Here is a 14,397-nt window from a genome sequence, read left to right as displayed (position 1 = left end):
TGCAAAACATGGATTGGTAATTTCAATAACAACTGAAGGCTAGCTGACACCCACATGCACACGGAGACACACACAGTCATTCACATGCACACACATATGACGAGGCATTTCGACTGATGCATAAGCCCGCCCTTTCCTTTAAACGGATCATGAGATACACTGATGGAGTTGTATAGAGAAGATGTATCTATATATGTGTCTGCTCTATAACTTAGGTCCTGCCTTTGTTGTCTTGGTCGCTGCTTCTGAGGGGTTAGGACAGGGAACAGACACACACCAGCCCAAGAGAAGACCACTGCAGGCTGGGTGAGCTGAACACACATTTGTGGATTTATCGCAAAGTGCATTTTGAAACAGAGTTGAACGACAGTTGTTTTTAATTGTTTTAGAAACATTTAAAATTTTGATCATGTTCCGTAAAAAAAAGTTACGTAAAAGAAGGAAAAGCACCCAATAAAATAAGGACCCAAATTGTTGTCTAGATAAGTAATTTTGATCAAATTGCCAGTAACTATTCTTTCTCATATTTTTTTTATCTTGACCGATTTTTCGCCCCCACCCCTTCTCTCTCTCTCTCTCTCTCTCTCTCTCTCTCTCTCTCTCTCTCTCTCTCTCTCCTCTCTCTCTCTCTCTCTCTCTATCTCTCTCTCCCCTACTCCCACAACAGTCATGGCTAGCACTGCTCTCTTCTACGTGACCTATGTGTTCTGCCTGGCCCTGGGCCTGCTGTGTGTGGTTTGTGTCACCTACTGGAGCTCCCGATGGCGCGGTGGCTTTGCATGGGACGCCTCTGCGCTGCAGTTCAACTGGCACCCTGTTCTCATGGTAACTGGGCTGCTGGTGCTCTTTGGATACGGTGAGTCATGCGATTTTTCACATCTATTTTTCAAAACAGGGTTAAGAAGTACATTGCAAAGCCAGACATTCTCTCTCATTATTCTCCCTGGCCGTTAAGTTGAACAGTCAGTCTCTTTGTAGCTTGTTACACAGTTGTGTTCCACCAGAAGAAGTTGGATCTGTGAAAAGTGAGGAAAATAGCCTAAATGTGAGCGTGAATGTCTTTCTGCACCCAGACTACAGAACCCAACTGCAAAGATCAGAAAAGGAAAACATGTTCTGCTTTTCCCACCGTCTATCACCGCCTCTCACATCCTTTCATGTTCAAACCACTAATGCGCATCATCTGTATGCATTAACTTAAATCATCATTACTTCTGGATTACCATGACTACGTTGGTTTTCAGGACTTTTTCGAGACACATTAAAAAAAAATCGTTTTTTCTCGCGCTGTGTGCAGCGGCGATTATGTACCGTGTCCCGTTCACATGGCAACACAAGAAGCACACCTGGAAGCTGGTGCACTCTGGTCTGCTGTTGTCTGCCCTGCTGCTGTCCACCCTGGGCCTGTGTGCTGTGTTTGACTTCCACTCCGGCTACCACATCCCTGACCTTTACTCGCTCCACAGCTGGGTGGGCATCTGCACCACCTTCCTGTTTGCATTGCAGGTACGTCACAACAGGAGATTTTGACACCCAAATACTTTAATGTGCCTAACCGTGTATACTTAGTCTGTCGAACCGAATGTGGACTGTTTTACACAGTATGTGGTGTCCATCTTGGGAACTTCCCTTGGAGTGCAATGGATTCGGTATTGGATTGTTTCGTGTTTGACTTGTTGGTTCCTCTAAAGCTCGTCTATACAGCAGAATCGAATTATTCCACCATTGCAATTTGTCTTTGTCCACTCTCCCTCTCTTCTTGTTTGCCAGTGGGCCCTGGGGCTGGGAGTCTTTATGATGCCATGTTCCCCCTTGGGGTTGCGTAAACTCCTGAAACCGGTCCACGTATGGATGGGAGGAGCCATCTTCATCCTCAGTGTGATCTCCTGCATCTCTGGCATCAATGAGAAGCTGCTCCTTACTCTGTGAGAACAAAGATGAACCCAGAAAAAACACATGGGTCTACTACGCCCAATCTGAGAATAATGAAACTGTGGCAGAGTATTTTAAATGTTAATTAACATTAAAATGTGAATGTGAAAAATTTAATTGTGAATTTGAACGAAATAATTGATTGTTATTCCCATCCAGTAACAGGAGCACTGCTGAGGCCTACTCAAGTCTGCCTGTTGAGGCTGTTTTTGCTAATATCCTCGGGATACTGATAGTAGCTTTTGGGTTCATCGTCCTTCGAATTTTAACCAATCAGAAGTGGAAAAGGCCAGAGCAAATGCAGGAGGAATCTCAAGTGAGTGGCCGCTACATATTACATTGTATAGAATAACACGTGTAGGCTATACACGTGCTTAAGATATCATGTTTGGATGCTGGTTTTGTAAGTGTTTATGCACAGAGATTTTCTGTGTAAGAGTCTTAGAGACAAATGAAAAAAAAAAAAATGTAAGACACGATGAAAGGAAAAAACTGAAATGTTCTCAACATTGCACTTTTATACTCCCACACAAATATGGAAGACAAACGAAAAATAAACATTTTAAGATGTACAAATATTGGGTGACTAAGACTTTTGCACTGTACTGTATACTGGCTGTATATTACAGTTACATTTAGTTATTTTATTATATTAATGTTAAAGGAGGAGAATTTGGAATTTCTCCATCGCTGAGGAACATGAGGGTAATAATATTAATAAATATACTGTATGGATTTCCTTTCAGCTGCTTCCTGGTGACAGTTGATGGCATATTTTTGAATTTGTGCATGGTCGGAAATTGGATTTTATCCCATGGCATCAGTCTTTGCCTTGGTGATGAGAAGTCTACAAGACTTGAAGATTCAAGACTAGAGGGACATATCAAGAAGTTGATGCCGCCCAAAATGTTGTTCCCAAAATTAATGCACTCGATGTAAAGATTTGAAACATATTTATCATTACAAATAAAAAGAGAACTCAATGCCTAAATAATGGATGCTACCTTCAACAAAGTCTTTGTCATTTCTACATTGAAAAGCAAAACGTTTGCTGCAAATGTGTTGTAGCCTAGTAAAAAAAAAAATCAAAGCAGTAGAAATCCATGGTTGTAGAAAGTGTTGATATGACAGAAGTACACTTAACTGCGCATAGCATTCAAATCCCCCTGCAATTAAAAAACAGAGTAGCGCGTTACTCATTGTTTCGGGCATATTTTACAGGACGATGAGACGCTTCCTATGTGCTCCTTTGGAAGTAAAAATTTGTGGAGATGCCGGGGATTGAACCCGGGGCCTCATACATGCAAAGCATGCGCTCTACCACTGAGCTACATCCCCTTCCGTGCCATTTTAGAAAACATTAATTATATAAACTGCATTGTATGTCCGGATAAATGGTTCGTTTATAAACTTTTCTGCATAATGTGATCATTTTCTACTTCAGAATGTTTTAAAACGTTGTTGTCGTGTTCCGGATAAAACATAGCTACAGACTTTTTCAGATTAGTCTTCTGAGGAATTGCCTATGGGAGGAATACATATAAATGTCGATATTAGAAAACGAATGTTGGAATAATACGAATGTTGACACTTTGTTACGTCACAGTGTGAAACAAAACGTTGTTGAGTCAAAGCAAAATAAGGAATCGAGACATTTCTGGTTACGGGAGTCACAGAAGGTCTGTGGGTGTAGCTACGTTATTAGCTGTTTCAGGTCAGGGTGTATTTTTGGCTATCCCCTATGAATGGAAATGAAAAAACTGTTGACAACTGATGTTGCATTGTTATATTAGACTTATCGTATGGTTGTGTTGTAATTGTTGTCTTAGACATCGCCCTGACTTGGGTCAGCCTGTCTGTAGCGAACATGGACCTCAAAGAAGAGCACGGTTCAATCGGCCCAGTGACAGCTGATGTACGCCTACCATGGACCATGAAGAAAATAACAGAGGTTTAGAGATTAAAAAATATATATATATATTATTTAAAACTCTAGATGGTAACAGATGCTGTATAGAATATCCTACTCAATTGTACGGTTGTTCTTTGAAAATTGTATTCTCTGCAGATCATCTCTGATCTTAAAAAGGACAACTTCAACCTCCGGCTTCGCATCTTCTACTATGAAGAGTGCTTACAGAAGAAATGTGACGGCTCTGTGGAGGAAATGTGCAAAACAGTAAGTGGGTTCGGAAGTAAAAGCTTTGGCCTAATTAACAGCGTGTTGGGGAGGGGGGGGGGGGGGGTATGGATAATGACTTTTCGCTGCTCTGCAGATGTAGTCACGAAGCACTACTATCATCTGTTAGTAGCCTATCATCTGTATAAGATAAGTAACAGGAAGCTTAGCTAAAATCCAAATGTTTTTTTTTGTGTTTTTTTTTTTTACATTTTACAATATAAAAGGAATTAGAGGGTGTTGTTTTAATCATTCCCAGTAGCTATGTGACCAACAAAAACGTGCCTTGTCAAAATGCAGAACATTAACCTGAACGTGGAAGTCGAAACACTCAAGGAGGAGATGAGAGAACTGGAAAGAGTGTCAGTCCTTGCTATGTAAGCCACTTTCAAGCGACAAATCCCCAAAACATTTCACTTAACCATATCCTATCACTTTCTGCAAACTAACATTGAGTGTTCTGTCCTCTTGACTGATCCAGAGAAACCAGCAGTGAAATGGAGCAGCTGAGACAGACCTGCGACGTGCGGACCGCACAACTGGAAAAAGTAGGCACTACGTCCCTGCAGGGATGACACATCAGTGTCCAAAATGAAACCGCAGAGTTATGAAGGCTGAACTGGTCATTGGGAAAGGTGGAGATGAAACAACTGGTTCAATAACATACAGCCTTGTCATACCCTGGGCTTCCTGTTGGCATTATCCTAAGAGGCATACTTTAACTTTAGTCATTTAGCAGACACTCTTATCCAGAGCGACTTACAGTAAGTACAGGGATATTCCCCCCCCCCCCCGAGGCAAGTACGGTGAAGTGCCTTGCCCAAGGACACAACTTCATTTTTTGCAGTCAGGAATGGAACCGGCAACCTTCTAATTGGTAGCCCGCTTCCCTAACCGCTCACCCATCTGACCCCATACTTGATTCCTGAGTAGAAAAAGATCAGCATGTACCTGGGTGGACTGACTGTGTGACTGAAGAGTTGATCTAAAGATGACTTCAGTGTCTCTTACCCCTTAACATCCGGGGACGTTCTTCCTGTTTTCATTTTAGTATTAGGAATGTGCTTTCTCACTGACTTTACTTAGTGACTATAAATACATTTTGTCACGTGTTTCCCAGAGGACGTATTGATGTGTGTTCTCCTCATTTTGTGTAGGATCTAGAGCTATCTAAGATTGAGGTTGGGAAACTTGTAGCCATGTTGGAACAGGAGGAGATGCGAGTACTGGAGCTGGAGAATGAAGTCAAGGGAAACCGCCATTCAGATACACCCACCCAAACTGATCCACAACCCCAAGACAAGTGTCCCAACCAAAACCAGGACTTACTTAACTTGCTAGGGGAGAAAGACTGGTAAAAAAAGGCTTAGAAAGTTATGTCATTTTCCATGCAACCCCACCACATTTACCAATACCTTCCTAGTAATGTTTATCAAAGTTTACTTTTTCCCTCCCCCCTCTCGTTCTCTCCACTTCTCTCTCTCACTCTTTCTGTCTCTTTTTCTTACTCTCTCTCTCTATCTTTCTCTCTCACTCACTCACTCGCTCACTCACTCACTCACTCACTCACTCACTCACTCTCTCACACACACACACACACACACAAGTCTCATAGAGCAGCTCCAAGCATCAGTAACGTCGCAGGATACTGTTATAGAGCAGCTCCAGGCATCAGTAAAGTCCCAGGATACTGTTATAGAGCAGCTGAGGACTGATGGGGTCAGACAGGTCAGTGGAGACCAGCCTGCAGGTGACCCCGACAGCCAACTCACATCCCTCATTGAGCAGCAGGTCAGAATACAGATCACTTCAAACATAGTGGTTAGTTGGGAAAACAAAGTCTTTAAATAGATGAAATGTCTGATTTGTCAGGTTCTGGAACAGGATATCAACAGAGAGAAGCGAAAGTTTGACAAACAGTTGAAGGTGTGGACCCGAAACAAAATGTTCAGCAAAACTGAGGCAGCAATATGATTATAATAATACTGATTTCCTGTAACATTTCCTATATCTTGTTCAGGACATCCAGGAACTCCTTGAAAGGTCTAATGTGGACATGGCAGAAAAGGACTTCCTGCTGGCGGACAGTGGTTTCAAACTAAAGGAGCAGGAGGCCATCATTCTGAAACTGAACCACAAATTGCAGGAAAAAGACCAACTACTGCAGGTAAACAGCTGCACATGTATGGCGATCGTGCTTTCAGTCTATTTCAAAGGGTCGGAAATGCAGACATCGCTGATAGTGCTCCTTTCCAAAATGTCAAAAAGATTCTGAGCTGAAAACGCACTTGACATATTTTTATTTGTAGCAAGCTACGGAGAAAGCCTCTTTCCTATATACGGACGAGCAAAGCAGAAAAGAGGATGTGGTTGAGGTGAGAAAAAAGGACACATTAAAACATGTCGAATGTCACACCGTGTACAGGATCAGATTGTTAGGCCAAAAACACGTGGCCCACAGGCTGTCTAATGGCTCCTCGTTTATTCAAAAGGACAAGGAGAAAGATTCGGTTGAACACCTCAAGCAGTGTATGCAGCAGCAGGAGAAAGAACTTCAAATGCTCAACAACCTGCTGTTCAGCCATGAAGACTCAATCCATGTGAGATCCATTTAGTTTGTGGAAGCAACATCGAACAACCCTCCCACACACACAATTATGAGGGGAATTGCACAAGTAAACACTGCTCTTTACAAACTAGGGTCTAGAGACCGAACTGGTTAAGATGAAGGCGCTACAGGAAACCTTGGAGCAGGCCAACGAGGACCTGGCAGAGAAGGAATTTGTCCTGATGGAGAGTGAAACCAAACTGAAGGAAATGGAAGAGACCATACAGACACTTACCTGCGAACTGCAGGAGAAAAACAGACTCACACAGGTTCATCATTTTTTTTTAATCTCAAACCCCACATCACAGTATATCTGACATACAGTATAAATGAACTATAACATTGTTTCGTTTCAGAGGGTCAACAGGTGTACTTGTTGCATCTATTTCAACACAATTGGGAACGTAATCCCTGGTTTTGAATTTTGTTTTGCAGAGCTCTGAATGTTCCGATAGCAACGCAAATCACCAACAGGAGGCAGAATTGCAGAAACAACTTCAAGACCTGGAACATGCCTCTGAGGTAAACTCACTACATACATCACTTCTTACGAGGTCTGATAACAACTCATATCTGTAATCCTTCTACTTTTTCAAATGATAAACTGTTTCTTCATTCATCCTGATAATTGAACTGGTTGTGGGTCACCTGTGACTGGTTTGACCCGGGTCATTGTTGCAGAAAGCCAGAGAGGACATGTTGTCTGTGATTGAAGAGAAGAACAGGGAGATTTGTCGACTTCAGGAGTCTCTATTAGCTTTTCAGTCGCATCCCCCTCCTACCCAGGCAAACCTTTTGTCACACATCCAAGATTCTATCAATGTACGCATCTTCTGTGGGCTTATCAATATGCGGATGTGCATTTTATCAATGGGGACTTGAAGTATTGATTCAATCAAATGTTTGTTTTAATGTGGATGTGAATTCCCAGAGAGCCAAAGAAAAGATTCTTTGTGCCATCGAATGTAAAGCGAACAACTCGTCAAATATGTCTCAACTGCTGCAAAAGATCATTGACCTGCAAGCAAAAAACACCGAAATGTCATACCAAGACATCATCAATGTACAAGTTGAATTATACTTTATACCACACCCATCACAAATAGAAACAATATACAGACTATACGGTATAAATATATATTCACTATATCATTCTCCCATTTTGACAGAGTCTGTGTATTCAGATGAAGGAGAGAGACCTGGATGTGGATCAAACCGTGGAGGCATTTAAATGTCCACAAGAAGAGCAAGAGCTCAAGGAAAACCTTACTGAAACCCGGCGGCGGGACGAGGACCAAATTGCCGCCTGCCTGCAGAAACCATTGACAAGCGAGACTGAACACATCACTGAGGTACTACACACAGAACCCTGTGGCACTTTGCTGACGTGTTAGTTTGGATTTTGTTTCCATTTTCTGATTCGTTCAAATCACGTTTGGTTCCGTCCCCACAGGTGACGGATGGTTGGTTGCAGAGACAGACCGAGGACAGAAGGATAGAGATAGAACAACTGAAACAGAGACTGATGGAGACAGAGGATATGCTGGCTGAAAGCCAAGCAAAGAACGTAAAACAGAAGACTGACTACCAACAGACTGTAGCAACGCTTCAGGCTGCCATCAACATGAATGCACAAGTGTTAAAGGTGACCAAAGTCCAACTTATCCTGTGAAGGATATTTACATTTATGCATTTAGCAGACGCTTTTATTCAAGGCGACTTCCAAGAGAGAGCTTTACAAAAGAGCATAGGTCACTGATCATAACAACGAGGTAGCCCCAAACATTGCAAGCAGCCAAAACATCAAGCATACATTGTGAAAAAAACAAATAAGTGCCAAAGGGAAGATCCATATAAGATACATTCGTCTAGTCCGGTGTTGATATCACATGGTCACTTCGGTCTCTTTCGTGTAGGCTTTGGAGTCGCTGATGGAGGATGTGGACCAAGAGCTAGAACCCGCCAGGGAAATCTTAAGGAAGCTGCAGCCAACCAAGGGATCGTTAGAGGACTGTATCTCTCACGTACTCCAGGAGAAAAACTTTATCATCTCCCAACTACAAGGAGAGTCGAGTAGAAAGTCTCAACAACTAGAGGTATAGAGGATTAACATCTACGTTGCTTTTTTGAACAATACTAGTTGTTTCTATTTGTGCAGTTGTACACAACGTTCTAACAATAAGGAAAAGTTCGAAGGATACAATGTTCTCCCTGTTGCACACTCATATCTAAGGTCATGGTTGGCCGACTGCAAAGCCAGAAAGAGTCTAGCGACGAACACCTTGAGGAGTTGGAACAGCATCTGAGAGACATGGAGGCCATTTTGAATCAGACAAAGCAGGATTCAGACACAAAGAAACTGCACGACGACGAGAACAACAACACAAAAGTCGAAATGTTAGAGCTCCAACTGAAGGAGCTGGAGGCCACGCTGGCCACCGAAAAACAGCTAGCCGAGGAGAGGTTGCAGAGCAAGGCTGAGAACAGCACCAGAAAAGTGGATCAGTTAGAGCAGAAACTCCTGGAGATGGAGGCCGTCCTCGCCAAAACCAAAGAGGCGGACGAGGAAAGAGGACTACACAGAGACAAACAGCTGACAGACTACAAAGCCACGGTGGAAAAGCTTCTGGCGACCATTTCTTTCAACGAGCGAATGTTCAAGGTAACTATGTAGCATTCTCACAACACTGAGTTTGAGTACGGGATGGCTTCGGACCTCTTATGGGATAAATAATCATTGAAACAATCTCCCTTCGCTTGTAAGGAGTTGAAAGAGCATCAGCAGCAGGTTATAGGGAAACACGCAGATGAGCTCCAGGAATTCAACAGGAGGCAGCAGGAGCTGTGGTCAGCGCAGACTCAGATCTCAGCTAGCCTGCAGGAGAAGAGCACAGAGGTTCTTCAACTCAGAGATACCCTTTTTCAGAAGGAGAAGGTCATCAAGGTTTGTTTGTGATCTTTCTTTTCTATTTGTATTTTGAGTGCATTGTAGCTTTTATTATGTGGATCCGTTGTCAATGCATGAATCTATTTCACTGGTTTTGGCCCAGGACCTGCAAGGCCTTACCCTTACCCTGCAAGGCCTTACCCTCCAGAGAAAAGAAACCGCAGTAAACAGGGAAGGTGAGGGTGTGATCCAGATGAGAATTGTCTGTGGTTCAACCATGTCTTGTACCAGACACCAATGTGTGACACTTTTCATAAGACAGTCTCAATTTTCAGTTGTATACAATCACCTTCCACCCTCTCTCTCACCTCTCTCTCAGCCCCGGTGTGTCAAGAGATCTTACCACTTAGTGAGAGGCACCCCCAGGTGGTCCAGAAGGAGAAGGGGAGCCTGATGGAGAGACTGAGAGTTAGTGAGCGCCTGAACGAGACCCTCCACAGCCAGCTGTCCTTACACAGAGACATCATGGCTCAGGACAATGCCCACAGTTTCACCTCCTCCTCACTCACAGTGGACAACAACTGTAAAGAGGACCCATGCATGCCTACAATGGATCAGAGCTATGGTACAGTCCTATAAACACAATATATAATAACAAAACTGACCACATTATTGTGGCCTTAATTATTTAGTAAATGATCTGTGTGATGCACCAAAGTCACCCTGTCAGAATACCCCAAACCGACCGTAAATTTAAATATAATGTGTTTGTTGTTTGCTTTGTTTCAGAGTTCACAGACAAATGTTTAACTCAAATAAAACCAACGGGAGAAAATACATCTGAATTTGGCAGTCGGCCAGGGTTTCCTCCCCAGATTATCAACATCAACTATGTGACTTGTGCAGCATCCAGGCATTCAAGCAGGACTAACCTCTCAGATACATGTAAGAACAAAGACAGCACTGTAATATTGAAGCACTTGAAATGTAAACATCCAGTGGCGGTTACACCTTCATTTTGTCACTGTCTTTATCACACCAGGGAGAAGAGACCATGTTAAAATGGATGATAACGCCTCTCAAAGCAGCTGGTCCTCATGTAGCATGGAGGACTCTGTCCCTTCCTCGTTGACCAGCAGTCTATCAGCACTGTGGGTCCAGGAAAAGACCTGTCATGTCCCAGCTCAGACTGATGATTCCCTGACCCTCCAGAGGCTCATATCAGAGGGGAAGACACTGACGAACGTCATGATTCAGCTACTGCAGGATTGCTATCGTGAACCCCACGCTGACCCTCAGGCAACGGTCAGTGCAAAGATTTGAGAAAAAGAATCTGTGCAGAGTAAAAGACTAATTTGATTAAAATCATGATAGAATATGCAGATGTAATCAAGCTTAATCAGTTAAGATTTTAACTTCTGTTTTATGTTTTGTGGGGTAACGTACAGGTGGACCAGAAGCTTGTCAAGCAACTCTCTGCAACAATTGCGGCCAGCCAACATGCCTTAGAAGAAGCCAGCCGTCTCCTGAAGCACGAGGGCAGAAATAGTACACATCTGAAAAGTAAAAGTGTGACGCCTTCTGGCTTCAACAGGGGAAACCTTGAACTAAAGAATGAAATCGAGAGGTTGACAATGGGGCAATGCTATAACAAGAAGATGCTCTCAGAGGCAATCAAGCGCCTGAGAAAAGTCAACCGGAGGAAACTCTAAACAGCAAACAGCATAAAAACAATGTACAGCAAAAAACGTACAATACAATGCATTCTAAAACAACTGTATAAGTATTCCGATTCTTTATCAGTCTTTTTATCTCAAGCAAGTTGTGTTTTCAATACTACAAAGTTATTACTCCACATGGGTTCCAAACCAGCCTACACGACTCCTATCTATCTCGCTGATTAGCCGGCAACAGACCTGAGAGGAACATTGTGTGCACCATGCTCGATGACGAACAACACATGAAACTCGACAACATACGATTTGGCTCGCTTGTTTAAACGTAAAATGAGCTGGTAGCTTCACGTGTCTGCCTGAACGTTGGTGAACGGGTTCAACGTTTAAAATGATGGCATTTATTGTGAGTAAATGATCAAATAATTTGTTGACTCATTTGAATGCTACAGCCCAGTACCAATACTTGGCTAGGCAGCTAGGCTAGCTAGCTAGGGTTGAGCTAACAATATTATAATGCAAACTACTGTACCTAGCCCACCGTCCTCTACCACTGACTTGTTTACAACATCAGACACTGATCTATCTGACTGGCTAACTTATGTAGCTAGCTAACTGGGTGAATATTGTTACTTGAGAAGCAACTGTCCACCTAACTTAGCTAGCACGCTACACTGGATACCTAGTTAGCTCTAATTTTAAATAGTTTACAAGTTAATTGGCAGTTTGTAGTAGAAGATAAGCTGGCGAGCTATCTATGTGGAACTTATCTCTAAATGGCAGGTCTTTTTCAACGATTATGGCTGTATTCCAGTCCATCGTAGTTTTAAATAGGACATTAGAAGTAAGCCACAAGAAATTGTGACATTAGCAAGATGCGAGTCATATAGTGACACGTTGCTAAACATGTCGAGGTTTATAGTATCTTGGTATGTGATTATTTATTTTTTTCAGGCCCATCCATCAGTGAGAATCAAAGACGGTGAACACACCTATAACCCAGTGGTATGTCAGGAAGAAAATTGCACAGGAAGAAACAAGGGTGTTCATATGCACTGCCCTCTCTGCACAGTGGCCGAAACATATCAGGATTCTGTCATTCTACGAGCTCACTTTCGTATCAAACATCTTGACAAGGGCATTGACTTCGGTGGTGAGAAGATTGTATTCATACCAACCATTTCACACATACTCTACAAACAATGTAATAAATATGGTACGACACTCAGGGTTAGCATGTGTGAGAGCTGTTTTGTTCCATTAAGAAGGTATAAACCTTTGGTGTTTCTTCAACCTGTTCCTTCCAACCTCCAGGCCTTAAGGTGCTTAGATGTTGCAACCATTGTGAAATAGTTGGCACCATTAAAGGGGAGAAAAGGTTCAAAGGCGCCCACTGGCACTGCTATCGTTGCCGAAATGGTTTCAACCGCAGAGACGAGGCCATCAAACACTTCAAGACCCATTTTCGAAACCCCCACACCACCTTCCAGATTCAGGTCACACAGGTGCTGACTTTAAACTGTGTCCAGTTCGATCAAGACAATGTAGAACAGAAATAACTTGCATCAGTGAACATTTGTTTTAGCTAGAGAGAGCGTGGTGTGCTTATCAACAGCTGATCCTACTTCCATTCTTTTTCCCCGTAGGAAGTAAACTGTCGCCAGTACTATGACCACAGTGCAGAGGCACACCCCAAGGCATATGGAGGGCCAACTGTGTGCCCAGAATCCGGGCTTGAGGGTGTTGCACTATCAACCATACTGGGCCAGTCTTGTCAGAACAGCAACACCGAAACCCTGCACACTGTGGAGCCAAAGGTTCCATATATATCTCACGAATTGTGGTGGGTTACTTGTGTGAGGAGCTGTGAGATGGATAGATGTGTCGTACCAAAGTCTGTCTGCACATGTGCAAGTGAGTGGACGAGTGTCTTATGGTGGGTGATTGTACCGTGATCTTTGGCTTCTCTTGTTGAAGGGCAGCAATGTGAACAATGGATTCCTTGTGGCGTCTGAGGAGGAGGTGGATCCTTCCCAGCATGCCTTGGACCGAACCCAGACACTGGTGCTCATGGACCCGGATAGCCAGACTGGCAGCCTGATTTATGAAGAGGCTGCAAGCATCATTGAGGAACAGGTTGGTTGGTTATCACTTAAACTGACTTCAGTGTGCATTGTCTCTAGATAGGGTAGGGACATCAGAGAAGCTATCTGTGTCTAATCCAGCCGTGTTGACCTTATCTATACCTGAGCTGTACTGGCCTGTTCTTAAGGCTCTTTTTTGGACTCAATATTTGTCTTTCTTCATAATGTTGTGCTTGTAGCCTGCAGTCCTGATGGTTTTAATACTGGGCTCTCCTCGTGCAACATTTTGTAGAGTGGGGAAAGCCTGGAGCAGGCCCTGCAAATGGAGAAGCAGATTCTGGACCTTCAGCAGCAGAATGAGGCTCTTCGACTGGAGAAGCATATCATGGAGAAGAATCTGAGGGCTGAAATACAGAGGCTCCAAGATCAGGTAGAGCAGACGTGGAGCCACTCCAGAGGTTCAGTAAACAGAACGATGGGTGTCTTTTGTACGTACGTTTATTTATTCTTCTCTCTTCCATTGTGCTGCCAGGTGTCTACTGTGGTGCAGTCCAACCTCAAACTGTCGGAAGAACTGAAACAGTACCGCTCAGTCGGAAACTGTCAACAAAGAGTTAACCAGCTGGTGCGTACAGGTTTTTACTTGGGTCGAAATTTGGGGAAAATGCATGCTGTGTGATTTAAGCAATAAAATTACTGTTTCATTTCAATGCTGTTTTTTTGGGGGGTGGGGGCATTCTGCTTTCAGGTGAGGAGTTTGGAAGAGCAGCACCGCAATCTCATCCAAGCTCAGTTAGCCACACTGACCAGAGAGTTGCTGTGTCCGGCAGAGGCAGTACCCATTAACGGCCACATGGGAGCAGCAGAGCTCTCTGTCAGTATGGACAAAGTGGCAGTGAAGGAGTGTGAAGCGAGAGACACAGGGGAAGGGCAAATGGACTGTTATTCAGAGAGTTTAGGGCCTGTACCAGACTGTGAGAGTGTGCAGCCTGGGCAGGAGGAGTTTGTTGCTGGGATCGACAGCTTGGAGCCTG

The 14,397-nt window shown here is 43.5% G+C and overlaps 2 protein-coding genes and 1 non-coding gene across 3 annotated transcripts; 2 read left to right on the top strand and 1 right to left on the bottom strand.

Annotated features, from left to right (window-relative positions):
* Positions 1-97: 97 nt before the first annotated feature.
* Positions 98-2,933, top strand: LOC124462773 (lysosomal membrane ascorbate-dependent ferrireductase CYB561A3-like). The gene is made up of 6 exons (XM_047014405.1): positions 98-306; positions 668-856; positions 1,298-1,506; positions 1,771-1,925; positions 2,092-2,248; positions 2,679-2,933. Exons 2-6 carry the CDS (start codon positions 670-672, stop codon positions 2,697-2,699), a joined length of 729 nt encoding a protein of 242 aa, XP_046870361.1. The 5' UTR covers positions 98-306; positions 668-669; the 3' UTR covers positions 2,700-2,933.
* Positions 2,934-3,198: 265 nt separating this feature from the next.
* Positions 3,199-3,270, bottom strand: trnaa-ugc. The gene has a single exon. It is a non-coding gene; the product is annotated as a tRNA-Ala (tRNA).
* A 320-nt stretch (positions 3,271-3,590) lies between these two features.
* On the top strand, positions 3,591-12,696 carry LOC124462764 (myomegalin-like). The gene is made up of 27 exons (XM_047014385.1): positions 3,591-3,646; positions 3,762-3,883; positions 4,001-4,111; positions 4,412-4,488; positions 4,593-4,659; positions 5,269-5,465; positions 5,719-5,902; positions 5,984-6,037; positions 6,132-6,278; positions 6,421-6,486; positions 6,604-6,711; positions 6,812-6,988; positions 7,155-7,241; positions 7,401-7,541; positions 7,651-7,782; positions 7,889-8,071; positions 8,173-8,364; positions 8,636-8,815; positions 8,953-9,381; positions 9,484-9,663; positions 9,770-9,842; positions 9,986-10,231; positions 10,396-10,551; positions 10,649-10,911; positions 11,055-11,685; positions 12,234-12,432; positions 12,594-12,696. The coding sequence occupies exons 2-25, from the start codon at positions 3,800-3,802 to the stop codon at positions 11,316-11,318; spliced, it is 3,798 nt and encodes a 1,265-aa protein (XP_046870341.1). The 5' UTR covers positions 3,591-3,646; positions 3,762-3,799; the 3' UTR covers positions 11,319-11,685; positions 12,234-12,432; positions 12,594-12,696.
* Positions 12,697-14,397: the final 1,701 nt, after the last annotated feature.

Source organism: Hypomesus transpacificus, unplaced genomic scaffold (genome assembly GCF_021917145.1).
Source record: "Hypomesus transpacificus isolate Combined female unplaced genomic scaffold, fHypTra1 scaffold_245, whole genome shotgun sequence".
In the NCBI taxonomy this organism is placed as follows: Eukaryota; Metazoa; Chordata; class Actinopteri; order Osmeriformes; family Osmeridae; genus Hypomesus; species Hypomesus transpacificus.
Note: the sequence above shows the minus strand (reverse complement) of the source record. Positions and strands in the feature narration are given on the sequence as shown.